The following is a 15,448-nucleotide window of genomic DNA, read 5'->3' as shown; positions in this document are numbered from 1 at the left end:
AAGTGGGGCTGGGGTGTGTGGGCAAGTAGGGCTGGAGGTGTGTGTGTGTGGGCAAGTGGGGCTGGGCAAATGGGGCTGGGGTTTGAATGATCTCGGGGGCAGGTGGAGGCTGGGGCGAGTCACTGGACATGGGAGGGGAGGGATAGGGGGAAAAGAGAATCGCTGGACATGGAGGGGAGGGAGGAGAATCATTCTGGACATGGATTGGATGGGATGGCAGGGGAGGGCAGGGGAGAGAGGAGAATGGAGATTTGCTGGGCAGGGGAGAGAGGAGAATGGAGAATTGCTGGACATGGATGAGAGGGGAAGGCGGGGAAGAGAGAATTGCTGAACTTGGATAGGAGGGGAGGGCGGGGAGAGAGGAGAATCACTGGAAATGGATGGAGAGGAGAGCAGAGATAGAGGAGAATTGCTGGGCATGGATGGATGGAGGGGTTGCCGGGGAGAGAGGAAAAATGCTGGACATGGAAGAAGAAAGGAGGAAAGTAAAGAAATGAATGGAAAGGAAGCTCTGGAAACGGAGTTAAGAGAACAGATAGAGAGCAGCAGAATCAGAAACTTGGACCAGTATGGAAAGAAAACAGTCACCAGACAACAAAGGTAGAAAAAAATCAATTTATTTTCATTTTAGTGTTTGGAATTTGTCCAATTTAAGAATTTACTCTGCTGTCTTATTTTGCACTGGGTATACTGGAGCTGTAATATCTTACAGAAATTATTTATAATGAAAAACAATCACAAGTTATTGTTTTTCTCCTATACTATTATATTTTCAATGATGTCTGTTTATATGCGCCATGGCTGATATAAGGGGTGTGGCTAATGTGGGTGTGGCTATCATAGGGGTGGAGCCATATGTGGTAACCCCGCCCACAATGAGTACCGGCACCTTTTTTTCTACAAAAAAAGCACTGCTAATAATACTCAACATTCTGTGTGCTTTTTTAGCCGCCGCAGTACACTCAGCAGAAGTTTTTAACGTCTTATCAACGATGACTCCCAGATCTCTTTCTAGGTCCGTGACTCCTAACGCGGAACCTTGCATGACATAGCTGTAATGCGGATTCCTTTTACCCACATGCATCACTTTGCACTTGTCAACATTGAAATTCATCTGCCACTTGCACGCCCAATCTCCCAGTCTCGCGAGGTCCTCCTGTAATCTTTCACACTCCTCCTGCGACTTGACGACCCTATAGAAATGCTAAATAGTAGTAAATAGTAGTAGTAGTAATTTAATTACCTCACTAGTTACTCCCATCTCTAGGTCATTTATAAATATGTTAAAAAACAGTGGTCCCAGCACAGACCCCTGTGGGACCCCACTAACTACCCTTCTCCACTGAGAATACTGACCATTCAGTCCTACGCTCTGCTTCCTATCTTTCAACCAGTTCTTAATCCATAGTAATACCCTACCTCCGATCCCATGACTCTCCGGTTTCCTCTGGAGTCTTTCATGAGGCACTTTGTCAAACGCCTTTTGAAAATCCAGATACACAAAATCCACTGGCTCCCCATTGTCCACATGTTTGTTCACCCCCTCAAAAAATGCAGTAGATTGGTGAGACAAGACTTCCCTTCACTAAATCCGTGCTGACTTTGTCTCATCAGCCCACGTTTTTGTATGTGCTCTGTAATTTTATTCTTAATAATAGCCTCTACCATTTTGCCCGGTACTGACATCAGACTCACCAGTCTATAATTTCCCGGATCTCCTCTGGAACCTTTTTTAAAAATCGGCGTAACATTGGCTACCCTCCAGTCTTCCGGTACCACACTTGATTTAAGGGATAGTTTGCATATTACTACATCCATAAGTAAAAGCTGGGTCCTCTGCAGACTTGACTGGAGGAGGTATAGAGTGGATCCAACTTCTGCTTATTTTCTCCATCCATGTGCAGTTTTTATCCTCTCTTCCTTTCCCCTCATCTCCATCATCTCCTTCCTCTCTCTTCCCTCCCCTCCATTCATATGCATCTTCTCTCTATTCCCTCTCCTCCATCCATGCCCAGCATTACTCCTCTCACCCCTCCCCTCCATCCATGTGCATCTGCTTCCTCTGTATTTCCTTCCCTCCATCCCTGTCCAACATTTCTCCTCTCTTCCCTGTCTTCCACTCCATCCAAGTCCAGCATTTATTCTCTCTCCCCTCCCCTCTATGTGCATCTCCTCCTCTGTCTTCCCTCCCCTCCATCCATGTCCAGAATTTCTCTTGCCCTTCCCTCCATCCATGTCCAGCAACTCTCCTCTGTCCCCTGCCCTCCTCTCCATCCATCCATCCATGTCCAGCAGCTCTACTCTCTCCCCTGCCCCCTTCATCCGTTCATGCCCAGCAATTCTCCTCTCTCCCTTGCGCTTCCCTCCATGCCCAGCGATTCTCCTCTTCCCTCCCATTCATGTCCAGCGACTCTCCTCTGCCCCCCTCATCCGTCATATCCAGCAATTTCTTCTCTCTCCCCTGCCCTCCCCTCCCATCCATGTCCAGTGATTCTCCTTTGACCCCTATCCTGCCCTCCTATCCATGTCCATTGACTCACCCCAGCCCCCACCTGACCCCCTTTTCAGCCCTCGAGTTCCAGTTCCAACTCCAGCCCCACCTGCCCGCCCTCTTCTCCCCTAACATCCTCCTTTTCATTTCTGCTGCTCTGCGGGGTTTAAATCTTTTATTTTACCTCAAGTCGCAGCGGCGGCAGTGAATGCAGCATTATTTATTAAATGCTAACTCCTCCCACACTGTCACTCAATAACCAGACACATTTTCATCTGCAACTTACCCAGGAACCCACTCCCTTGGGCTGGATCCTTTACCACCCAGGACTCCAGAATCCTCCACTCAGAAACTCTGGAGAGTTCTACATTCTGACACTTAGTAATCCCCTTTTAATGGGGGATTACACAATATATGCATACTTTTTGATATTGCTATTTAGGCACATGCCTATTTAACTGAGCGCCTATTATAGGACTGGCCTTCTTCCCCCTAATTGTATAAAGTCACGTGCCCAGTTTAAAGAATAGCATGCAAAGTTACATGCACAAGTTATAGAATAAGGGCAGTTGCATGCATAACTTCAAAGATTAATTAGATGCTAATTGGCTTTAACAACCAACGATTGGCTACAATTGGTGGTAATTGGCACTAATTGACACTATTGGCAGTTATGCATGCAATGGAAATAAATGCAGTGGAGTTCATGCAGTATGGAAGAAATCTACATCAAAGTTCTAATTTAAAATCTTCTAATTTAAACAAGCCTGGTGTTCAGGATAGCCATGCTATTCAAATTAGACATGTTCTTTGACCAGAGGCATGCAAATATAGGTGCTGTTGATATCCTAAAACTAGACTGTCTGGGAGCTGCTCTACTTGAACAACACTGCTCTAGGCAAGCTTTCACTGGTTAAACAAATGATATCACAGCCTTGAAACAGTCCAGTAAAAGTAAGTAAGTAAGTAAGTAAGTAAGTAAGTAAATAAATAAATAAATCAGTAAGAAATTAAACTGTGAAATTCCTTCAAGTTGTTTTGTTCCAGGTACTGTTACCCAGCAGGAGCGGCAGTTTACTCTCAAGTTTTAAAAGGAGAACATATGGTAAACAAGCTTCCTATTGTTTTGCAGCTAATCAGGCCACAGCTGGAAACAGACTCAAAAATTATATAAAAATTAAGATTGTATGACAGTGAGGTAGCATGTGTATAATGTCAGCATCATCAGCAGGGGGCAGTAAACAAGACTACTAATGGTGTAATCACTTGAATCAATTCAAGTGGCTTTTGAATGAATAACATAAGAAATGGATGTTTTTATTTTTCTTTCTAATTACAGATACCCTTTTTACTAAGGCACATTAGGATTTTTAATGCACCTAAAATTAGCACATGTGCTAATTGCGTTGGCACCTATAGGGATATTGTAGGCATGTATATGGTTAACACAAGTACATGGTTAATGCACGTTAAAAATGCTAATGTGCCTATAACAAGGCTTAGTAAACGGGGCCCTAAGATTGTTTACTAATAAAGTGATTTTTATTGCTGAAAACATTTGGCATAGATAAGAAAGCTAGGTATATTTCTTTGGATTAAATATGAAACCCATCCAAACTAGGGTTGGAGGAGGAATTTGGTAATTGGTGTCAGATTTATACCCATGTAGACTACAGACTGGTTCACATCCAATTTAATCTGTCTGGGGGCAAAATAACTCTAAAAACTTAATGGAACAGGACCAAATTTAGCATAAGGAAAATACTAGCGGAAAGACACCAGTTTGAAAATAAGCCAGATCGTCTCCCCCAACTGTCCCAATGTATTTCTATGGGAGAGGCAGCTCCAGCATAGAAATATTGGTACATTTAAACATAGTGGTTAGAGAGCTGCTCATTTCAAATTGCCCCTCCACTCCCCTAGTCACAGATACACAAAGAACCAGTACAAATCTATACACGCACATGTATGTACAAATACACATATGTATATATAAATACATATACATATACACACACACATGTAAGGAGAGATTGGAAGAAATTTCATGAAAGGGAAAGGGACTTGATATACCACCTTTCTGTGGTTTTTGCAACTACATTCAAAGTGGTTTACATATTATATACAGGTACTTATTTTGTACCTGGGGTAATGGAGGGTTAAGTGACTTGCCCAGAGTCAAATGTCCAAAACCGTATTAAACATCATATCAAAAATGTCCCTCTATGCCACTCTGAATTCTCAGATGTTTGCTTAAATCTAAACCAATTACAATTTAATCTAGACCCATGCTTGGGATTAGCTCCATTTTAACTAAATTGTATTTTAGTTTTCTCGAACAAGGAAACTCGTAAATCCGCTAGAAATGTTTATACTGTTTTTTTCCCTAATCCGAAGCCTTATCGCTCAACGAGTGTTTACAATGCCACTTTTCAATACCTAGTTGCTACTACTTATCATTTCTATAGGACTACTAGTCGGACGCAGTGCTGTACACTTGAACATGAAGAGACAATAGCTGCTCAACAGAGCATACAATCTAATCAAGACAGACAAATAGGACAAATAAGGGATAAGGGGATTCCTTAAGGTGGGAATGATAAAACAGACATGGGTACTGAACAAGTGAATAGGGCTTAGGAGTTAGAAGCAGCCTCAAAAAGGCGGGCTTTTAGCCTAGGTTTGAAGACGGCCAGAGATGGGAGAGAGTTGTGCATACCTGGAACTCACTAGACCCAAGCCATAAAAACTTAGGGCTCCTTTTACAAAGTGGCACTACCGATTAGCATATGTTAAATGTGAAGAAGCCCATGGGAATTGAGGGGCCTTTTTACTAAGCCGTGGCAAAATGTGGCCTGCTGCAGTGTGAGTGCATCTTTTGGACATGCGCTGGGCCAGTTTTTGCCGCATCCTGGAAAAAGGGCCTTTTTTCAAGGGGCCAGAAAATGGATGTGCAGCTGAATAAAAAACAGTGCGTGTCCATTTTTGGCCTGAGACCTTACCACTACCCATTGACTTAATGGTAAGGTCTCACATGCTACCTGAGTGGTAGGCATGCAGCGCGTGGCCACTGCCGTTTACTGCTGGGTAAGCACCACACGGTAGAAAATAGAAAATATTTTCTACTGTGTGTTTTTGGTGCATGCCAAATTCAGAATTACCACCCGGGGCACACGGTAGCCGGGCGGTAATGCTGATTTGGCGCACAGTGGACGTGAGTAGGCTCTTAAATGCCTTTGTAAAAAGGCCCCTAAATGAGCTACTTTGCATTGAGTGAGCTGCTAATCAGTAGCGCCACTTTGCAAAAGGAACCCTTAGTTTTATTCTTAGTAAGTTTGAGACGATAAATTAAAATCCAGTTTTCTATAGTACTAACACAATTTTGGGTTTTACAGTTACAGACCACAACTGAGATGCAGGAAATATGACAGTAATGTCATCTGTGTATATATAATGTTTAACCCCAATCTGGTCAAGAGACTCTCCAATGGACTGCATCAGCACATTAAAAAGTGATGGGGGGGGGGGGGGGGGGAAAGAGAGGGGAACCTTGTGGAACACCAATAACAGATCTCCTTCTCTATGAACAGATCCCTTCTTTTTTTACTGTGTAATATTGGTTAGTCAAAAGCCAGGATAGTGGTGCCCTCATTTTTGAGTCATGCTCACTCAGTGAGCAACAGTAACACAGGGCAATGATAGGAAAACTAGAGGTGATATCAACATCCACGCTGCCTATTAGCCATCCCTGTTGACCTTGACCCCCCCCCCCCAAAAAAAAAAAGAATCAGTCCTGGCTTTGCCCCTACAACAGAGGGAGGTATCCCAGACTAGTCAGGCCCAACAGGGGAGAACAGGGCAGTTCAACCCCTAAGAAATATAGCTAGGTGTTTCAAGAATATTGTTGACAAGTAAGTAGTCTGTCTGTGGATCTCAACATGGGTGCATTCCAAAGATTTCAAACTGCGTAGTTTTCCTGAGGAGTTGGTGGGACCCCTTAAAACTAGGAGGGAAATTTTGTGAGTGTTTAGTGATTTTTCTTGTGCTTTTCCTTGAGGAACAATTTAGAATACTGGGTAAACTATCTTTGAATCTTTTGAAAAAAGTGTCCAGGCACAGACTTATTTAGGTACCTTGACCAGGCGCTCTGAGTGAAGAAGTGAACATTGGAGTACCTTACAGGAGAAAGAGGGGACTGGGTGGCTTCCTGAGGTTCCATTGGAGTCAAACGAGACCATATTTTATCAAGGAGAAGAGGAATAAGTGTCAGTGTGAACAATTATTTAGCAACTAGTAAAAAAGGCCCGTTTCATTATGAAATGAAACGAGCGCTAGCAAGGCAATCCCCCAACCTCCCTCGCTGTCTCGCTCTGTCCCCTCCGAGTTCCAGACCCCCCTCCCACCCTCCCTCACAGTTCAAAGCCACCCTCCCTCCCAGTTCAATGCCTCCCTCCCTTCCTCCCTCCCACCCAGTTCAAGGCTTCCCTCCCTCCCAGTTCAAGGCTGGCCTGCCTCCCTCCTCCTTCCCAGTTCAAGGCTTCCCTCCCTCCCAGTTCAAGGCCTGCCTCCCTCCCTCCCAGTTGAAGGTCTCCCTCCCTCCCAGTTCAAGGCCTCCCTCCCAGTTCAAGGCCCCCCTCCCTCCCTTCCACCCACCCACACAGGCCTCCCAGCCTCTCACCCACCCATTTCAAGGCCCCCTCACGCCCCTCCCACCGAGTTCCAGACTCCCCCCTCCCTCCAATTTCAACACCCCCCTCCACGTTAAGGACAACTGGACCCCCCTGCCGTGACCCCCTTGACCCCCCTTCCCGATGAAAACACTCCCCTGCCGCCATTGCGTATCTGTGCTGATGGGAGACCCCAGCACCCGACAGCCGATGTTCTGTTTTCGTCTGTGCCGGCGTGTTGCTTGCTGAATGATCATCTGTTGAAGTTTCTGTGCGTGCGTCTGATGTCAGACGCACGCACAGAAACTTGAACAGCTTATCATTCATGAAGCAATGCCCCGGCACAGCCGAGAAGAGAACTTTGGCTGTCGGGGGTTGGGGTCCCCCGTCAGCACAGTTACGCGACGGCGGCGTTAGGGAAGTGTTTTCGTCTGGAAGGGGGGTCGAGGGGGTCACGGCAGGGAGGTCCAGGGGTCCGTAATGTGGAGGGGGGGGGTGTTGAAATAGGAGGGAGGGCGGAGTCTGGAACTCGGTGGGAGGGGCACACGTCATGATGGTGCCTAGCAGACCACAGGAGCCATGATCCCAGGCAGGACAGAATGTTGGAGGTGAGAATTATATATATAGAAGATTAAGGGGCACTTTTACTAAGTGGTGGTAAAAGGTGGCCTATGGTGACGTCAGCGTGTGGGATCATCATGCACCTAGGTCACCTTTAACTACAGCAGGTAAAAGGACATTTCCCCAATAGAGGCAGTAAATGGCTGTGCGCCAGTGGCGTACCTAGGGTAGTTGACACCCGGGGCTGGTCATTTTTTAACACCCCCCCCCCCCCAAATCCAGTACTAGGCATACCGAGAATACAAAACACTCAGGACCTATAGAGCAATTCTACCATATCATAAGCAGTCATTTCTACGAGTCACACAAGGAAAAGGAAAGCATCTTAAACACTACAGTGAGCACTAGAACATCAATTCACCTATTGTAAAACGAAACCAGACAGAACAGTACAGATCGTAGATCCTGCACAGTCAATGCCAACTGAAAGCCATGTCTTTTTCACAAACACAGATACACCCTAATCCACTATAGAATAAGTAATCATAAACTTTCTATTTAGACAAAAATTAAACTGAACCCCCGATGCCAGACTCTGTATACAATGCAACACCACAGGAACAGAAAATGTCCTCTAGTACTGTGCAAAATATAAAGACAGCAGATGTAAATTTGAAAAAACTAACAAATACCAATCACCACTTTACAAATTAACAAATAGAAATAAAACAAATACAGAAAATAAAATAATACCATTTTACTGGACTAATACATTTAGCTTCCAGAGGCCAAAATCTCCTTCCTCAGGTCAGTACAGTATAGTGCTGTTACAGTATCTTATCCTGACCTGAGGAAGGGGGTTTTGTTCTCTGAAAGTTAAGTCAAAATGTATTAAAATTAGTCCAATAAAAAGATTACCTTATTTACATGTTCTATTTATAAACAACACAGCTACAATACTATATCCTAAAGCAAAATAATAAAAATATATATTTACAGTTTGTTGTCTCTGGTTTCTGCTTTCATCTTCTTTTCACTGTCTTCCTTCCATCCAGGATCTGTCTTTGCTCTCTCTCTGCCATCCAGTGTCTGCCCTCTCTAATGTCCCTTCCATCCACTGTCTGCCCTCTCTCTCTCTGCCCCTTCCATCCACTGTCTGCCCTCTCTCCCTTCCATCTACCATTTGCCCCAGTCTGTCTTCTTTCTCTCTCCCCCTTCCACCCACCATCTGACCTTTCTCTCTGCCCCTTCAATCCGTATGCCCTCCCTCTCCCATCCATCCAGGGTCTGCCCTCCCTCATGCTCCCCACTTCCTTCCAGGGTCTGTTGTCCCCTCTCTCTCTGCCCCCCCTTTTCAGCCCCCAGTTCCACCTGCCCCTAGTTCCAGCCCCAGTCCACATCTCCCACCGGCCCCCCTTTTCAGCCCCACTATCCCACCAGTCCCCAGCCCTTTTCTCCCATCAGTCCTGAGCTTCAGCCCCCAGCCACTTCTCCCTGTTCCCTTTTCAGCCCCTAGTTTCAACCCCAGCCCTTTTCTCTCACCAGTCCTGAGCTTCAGCCCCAGCCAGTTCTCCCTGTCCCCTTTAAAGCCCACAGTTTCAGCCCCTGCCCCGTTTCAGCCCACAGTTCTAGCACTAGCCCCCTTATCCCACATACCCTCCTTTTCAGCCCCCAGTTCCAGCCCCCTTCATCCACCACATGCTTTGCAACCCCCCTTTTCAGCCCCAGACCCATTCTCCCACCTGCCCCAGGCATGGACCCATTCTCCCTCCTGCCCCCTTGTCGGACCCCAGTTCCAGCTTCAGACCCCTTCTCCCCTCTGAGCACCCCCACCCCTCCCCAATCCCCTTCTCCCCTCTGAGCACCCCTATGAGCTCCCCCACCCCTCCCCAGTTCCCTTCTCCCCTCTGAGAACCCCTCTGAGCTCCCTTGTCCCCTCTGCGAACCCCTCTGAGCTCCCCCACCCCTCCCTAGTTCCCTTCTCCCTTCTGCGAACCCGAGTTCCCCCCACCCCTCCCCAATTCCCTTCTCCCTTCTGCGAACCCCTGAGCTCCCCCACCCCTCCCCAGTTCCCTTCAACCCTCTGTGAACCCCTCTGAGCTCCCCCACCCCTCCCCAGTTCCCTTCTCCCCTCTGCGAACCCCTCTGAGCTCCCCCACCCCTCCCCAGTTTCCTTCTCCCTTCTGCGGACCCCTCTGAGCTCCCCCACCCCTCCCCAGTTCTCTTCTCCCCTCTGCGAACCCCTCTGAGCTCTCCCACCCCTCCCCAGTTCCCTTTTCCCTTCTGCGGACCCCTCTGAGCTCCCCCACCCCCCACCCCCCCACCCCAATTCCCTTCTCCCTTCTGCGAACCCCTCTGAGTTCCCCCCACCCCTCCCCAATTCCCTTCTCCCTTCTGCGAACCCCTCTGAGTTCCCCCCACCCCTCCCCAATTCCCTTCTCCCTTCTGCGAACCCCTGAGCTCCCCCACCCCTCCCCAGTTCCCTTCAACCATCTGTGAACCCCTCTGAGCTCCTCCACCCCGCCCCAGTTCCCTTCTCCCCTCTGCGAACCCCTCTGAGCTCCCCCACCCCTCCCCAGTTCCTTTCTCCCTTCTGCGGACCCCTCTGAGCTCCCCTCACCCCTCCCCAATTCCCTTCTCCCCTCTGAGCTCCCCCACCTCCTTCTCCCATCTGAGCCCCCCCCCCTCCGTGGAGAGCGACAGAGCCCTCTTCTCCTGCCACCATCCTGCGTTTTTTTTTTAAATCCATGCAGCGATGCAGGCAGCGCCTCGTGTCTGCCCTGCAGTGTGCTGTCAAAAAAGAAAATCGCTTTGCCGGTGTCGGGCCTTCTCTCGCTATGTCCCGCCCTCGAGGAAATAGGAAGTTACCTCAAAAGTGGGCGGGACATAGCGAGAGAAAGCCCGATGTCGGCAAAGCGATTTTCTTTTTTGACAGCACATTGCAGGACAGACACGAGGCGCTGCCTGCGTCGCTGCATGGATTAAAAAAAAAACGCAGGATGGTAGCAGGAGACGACGGAGCACCCCACCACCCGCCGACACCCAGGGCGGACCGCCCCCACCGTCCCCCCTTGGTACGCCACTGCCGTGCGCTACTTAAAAATTTGGTGTGTGGACATTTACAGCCAGAGCCCTTATTGCCTCCAATTTAGGAGGCGGTGAGGGCTCCAATGGTAACCCCGCCTACTGGTGCTAGAAAATAAAAACTATTTAATGGCGCTGGAAATGGTGCGTGACAGAACCGGAACTACCGTGTAGTTGGTAAAAGGGCCCCTAACTCTTAAAAATGAAGCTGATATACTTTCTTGGAGTGGAGGAGTAGCCTAGTGGTTAGTGCAGTGGACTTTGATCCTGGGGAACTGAGTTTGATTCCCACTGCAGCTCTTTGTGACTCTGGGCAAGTTACTTAACCTTCCATTGCCCCTGGTACAAAATAAGTACCTGAATATATGTAAACCACTTTGAATGTAGTTGCAAAAACCTCAGAAAGGCAGTATATCAAGTCCCAATTCCCTTTCCCTTTTAAAAAATGAGTTTCTAATTTTAGGCAATTTTTATTTACCTAAATGAGGCAAATACTGCAGGTTATCATCAAACAATAAAGAAAATTGGCAAATAATGAATGAGGTTAAAATATTTGTGCATGGAAAATTGATTTAACCTACAAATTAACATGTGTACAATCAATCTGCATGTATCAAAAGTTCTAAAGTGTTACACATTTTTGTATCAAACAAACAATCTATTATTAAACTGAATGTGGAAAATGACCTGAAAAATGTCAAAACAGTGGAAAATGTCCTAACATTGCTCAAAAGTGACCCAAATAGTTTTTCCTTGAGCTAATTAAATATATAGAGAAAGCAAGTGCAAAATCACACGGAAAATATGATATTTTGTTTTTTCCCTTCGCATTTTTTACTGTAGTGACATTAAGGGGTCCTTTTACTAAGCCGCGTAAGCGTCCACGTGCACCCAATGTGCGTCAAAATGGTGTTACCACCTGAGTACCGTGTGGCTCTTGTGGTAATTTCATTTTTGGTGCGCGTCCGATACGCACGTCTGAAAAATATTTTTATTTTTGGACGTGTGTAACAGACACGTGCCAAGTGGCATTTGGCATGCATAGGTCATTACCGCCCGGTTACCGTGTGAGTCTTTACCGCTAGGTCAATGGCTGGCGGTAAGGTCTCAGACCCAAAATGAACACGCGGCAAATTTCAATTTTGCTGCAGGTCCATTTTCGGCAGAAATTTAAAAAAGGCTTTTTTTACAGGCGCACTAAAAAATGGATCGGCACGCACCCAAAACCCTCGCCTACACTACCGCAAGCCATTTTCAGCGCACCTTTGTAAAAGGACCTCTAAATCTGTGTTTAAGCAACCTGAGGTGGAGACAGAAATACAGATCAGACTTGCATGTGACTTTTCACATGCATGTCTTGTTTTCTCCAAAGATTTTTAAAAATGCAATGCAAATTCATTACCTAGTGCAGAGAGGATTGCGGCAGCCCAGAACATCTCTCCCATAAGAGCAGGAATAAAGAGCAGTCCCCCCATACGCTTTCCATAAATTTGTTGAAAGGGGTCTAGCATTGTCACATAACCCTTAGAACGCATAGGTTTTGCAAAAAAGAGGCCACCTGAGTGATAAGAAAAAGCATAAAATAAATAAAGACGGCATCTGTAGTACTCAGCAATGTTTAAATAAAAGTAGTATTCAAAATAAACAGCAAAAAGGTTATTCATGCCATGGTGTGCAAAGTACATGGACATAGGCAATTAAATACAGTAATTGCACATTAGAAAATGCACTGATAATTCGAAAAAATAAATAGGGATAGCACTCAGATACCTGCATCAGATTTTTCAGTTTCTGTTACAAGCTATGTAACAGATTTTTCAAAATTCTACAATAATTATGTGTTACATTTGCATATCAAATAATACATATGTGTATTATACTTTATAAAATAAAAGGATTGACATTCAAATTACTTTCCACCCTGTTTAGAAAGTTGGACTAGCAGTTGCCGGTGCGCTAAAGCTGCGTGGCAACCGCTAGTGCAGCTTTGTAGACAGGGGTTGTTTATGGAATTTTGGGAGTTACCTGGACGAAGTACTGGATATAAATTTTCCCACCTGCTGACTGCATAACTTTTCTCCGGGCATCTCAGTGCAATAGAAACAGAGAAATGATGACAAAAAAAGATCACATGACCTATCTAGTCTGTCTATCCATACCATTTGCTATCCTTTAGAGAATCTATGTGCTTGTCTCATGCTTTCTTGAATTTGGATACCATTTTTATGTCCACCACCTCTGCTGGGAGGTCATTCAATCATTCACCAACATTTCTGTAAAGAAGTATTTCCTTAGATTACTCCTGAGTCTATCCCCTTTCACCTTCATCCTATGCCCCTTCATTCCAGGGCTTCCTTTCAATAGGAAGAGGCTCTTCTCTTGTGTGTTTATACCATGGAAGTATTTAAATGTCTCTCTCACAGGGGCGTAGCTACGGGTGGGCCTGGGTGGGCCGAGGCCCGCCCAATCTCAGCTTAGGCCCACCCAGGCAGCCGGCAGCTGTCCGGTCCTCCTCTGCCTAATTTTGTTTTTAGTGCAGCGGCTGCAGCCATTGTACTCTTAGACGCTGGCGCCGCTACTCTGTCGCTCACCTCACTCCCTGAGCTCTGCTCCTCCCCTCCCTCATGCGCAACGGCAGTGGCACCGCAGTGCTGCATGGGAGGGGAGTCTGTGCCGGCTATCGTCGCGTAGCGGTTGCGGTTGCGGTCGCGGTTCCGGTTCCTGTTCCTCCACTCTGCCGGTCTGCCCTGCCTCAGCAGCACTCCCCCGTGGCCCCACAACAAAACACATGGAGCAAGAGCACAATTATTGCGCTCTGAGTCTGCTCCACTATCTGCTACCACCACCAATGCCCAGCTGCCCAGGCCAGGTAAAACAAATATATTTTTTTTAATTTTAACATCCTGTACAGTGTAATGGTGGGTGGGGGTGTGCTCTTCACTGCCTAGGTAAAAAAAAAAAAGGCATATTTAATAATTTTCATATACCTTTTTTCACTAGGCAGAGAAGAGCCCACCCCCACCCAGAAGCCCACCAACAATAAATTTGTTTTAATGCTCAGGTTGCAATCTAAAAAAGGTTGTATATTTTTCATGTTGATGAGTTCGGGGGGGGGGGGGGGGGGGGGGTTGTTCTCTGCAGGGCCCAGGTTACAAATTAAAAAAAAAATGTTTTAAATTTAATATAGGCAGGTTTCTGGGTGGAGGTGAGCTCTGCAGTGCCCAGGACATAAAAAAAAGTCTTATATTTAATGCAGCTGTCCTTCATGGTTGGGGGAAGAGATCCCAGACTGTGGGAGGATGGGTAGGGGGTAGGACAAGGCTGATGCTAGGCTAAAGGGCGGGGTTGGGGGTTATGGTAGGGCTTATCTATGGGATGAATGATTGGGAAGGGCTGATACAGTGCTACAGGGGAAAATGGGGAAGAGGGTAAGGTAGGAAGGGCTGATGCTGGGCTATGGAGATGGATGGTGGGGTGGGGTAGGGAAGGGAAAAGCCGATGCCAGGCTGAAGGGCAGGGATGGACTGATGCCAGTCTACAGGACAATTGCTAATGTTTGGTCCTCTATTCTGTAATTGATGAAAGTTGGTATGTGCTCTGCATGTGACCAAGGTGAGAGATTCTGCTGGCATGTAGGTTGTGTCGGGTTGTATGAGTCTGACTTTTCCAATAGGAAGTGTATTGCTGTTATGTATATGCACTGCTGCATTTATAAAAGTACTGTTATTGGTATTCATGTTCAGAATTGGTGTTGAGATTTGCAACATAGGCTCTAAGAAGTTTCTTTGCAGGATTTAGTGTTACTTCACAAAGTACCTGACAGTTAAGGGATTTTGTATTGCTATTATTGAGGTGCTACCAGAATTTGAATACATCTTTCCTGTGTATTTATATTCCAAGATCCTGTTGTGTGTTGAGAGGTTTGCCACTGTAGTAGACTTATGTCGGGTCAATTTTAAGATATGGGAAAATGTAATTATATTTTAAAAAATTGTTTTTTCTGTTATGTATGTGGTTTACGCTGATGCAGCTGTTAGGGGGAGACTACTTAGAAATCCATCATCAAGTGCATTCTAAGGCCTTATTTTGTAGTATCCCAAGAAACACTACTCATACCTATATACATAGTGCCCACCCATATTAACTCTGGGCCCACCCAAAATGTCAAGTCTGGCTACGCCACTGCTCTCTCATATCTCTCTTCTGCCACCTTTCTTCCAAAGTTATGTGGTTAAGTCTGGGAGGTGTGAGGGTAAGTCAGGAGTATGGTTTAAAGTTAACAAGATAATGTAGATATTAAGTAAGATCCACTTAATTGCTTACTGTAAAAAAGGATGTCAAAGCCTGAAAAATCTTTCTCAGTGACCTAGTAGGCACCATAGTCTCGCACTCCTGGAAATAAAAAGTAGCTGTGGCTTTGCCCAATCCTCTTCCCCCCAAGACATTTTAAAAAAAATGGTTATGTGGAAAAAGGCAAGACTGTTAACTCCTCTTGCTGGTCTGAATGTTGAGCACTTTACTGACTAACTCATTCTCAGAAATAAAATTGCCAGTGAAAGGATCAATTAGTGGTGAAGTTCAGTGAATAAATATTAAAGTGCTGATCCCACTGACAGTTGTACACCCTTACTATTCAGACCTGTGG

The 15,448-nt window shown here is 46.1% G+C and overlaps 1 protein-coding gene across 1 annotated transcript in view; it reads right to left on the bottom strand.

Moving 5' to 3' along the window:
- The window catches only part of SLC5A7 (solute carrier family 5 member 7), a 79,165-nt gene that overhangs the window by 46,216 nt on the left and 17,501 nt on the right, over positions 1-15,448 (bottom strand). Inside the window, exon 3 of the mRNA XM_030199562.1 lies at positions 12,206-12,361. Coding sequence (XP_030055422.1) covers positions 12,206-12,361 — 156 coding nt within the window. The remainder of the gene's footprint in view (positions 1-12,205; positions 12,362-15,448) is intronic.

This window comes from Microcaecilia unicolor, chromosome 4 (genome assembly GCF_901765095.1).
Source record: "Microcaecilia unicolor chromosome 4, aMicUni1.1, whole genome shotgun sequence".
NCBI classification, from domain to species: Eukaryota; Metazoa; Chordata; class Amphibia; order Gymnophiona; family Siphonopidae; genus Microcaecilia; species Microcaecilia unicolor.
The sequence above is the reverse complement of the archived record's forward strand: the minus strand, read 5'-3'. Positions and strand labels throughout refer to the sequence as shown.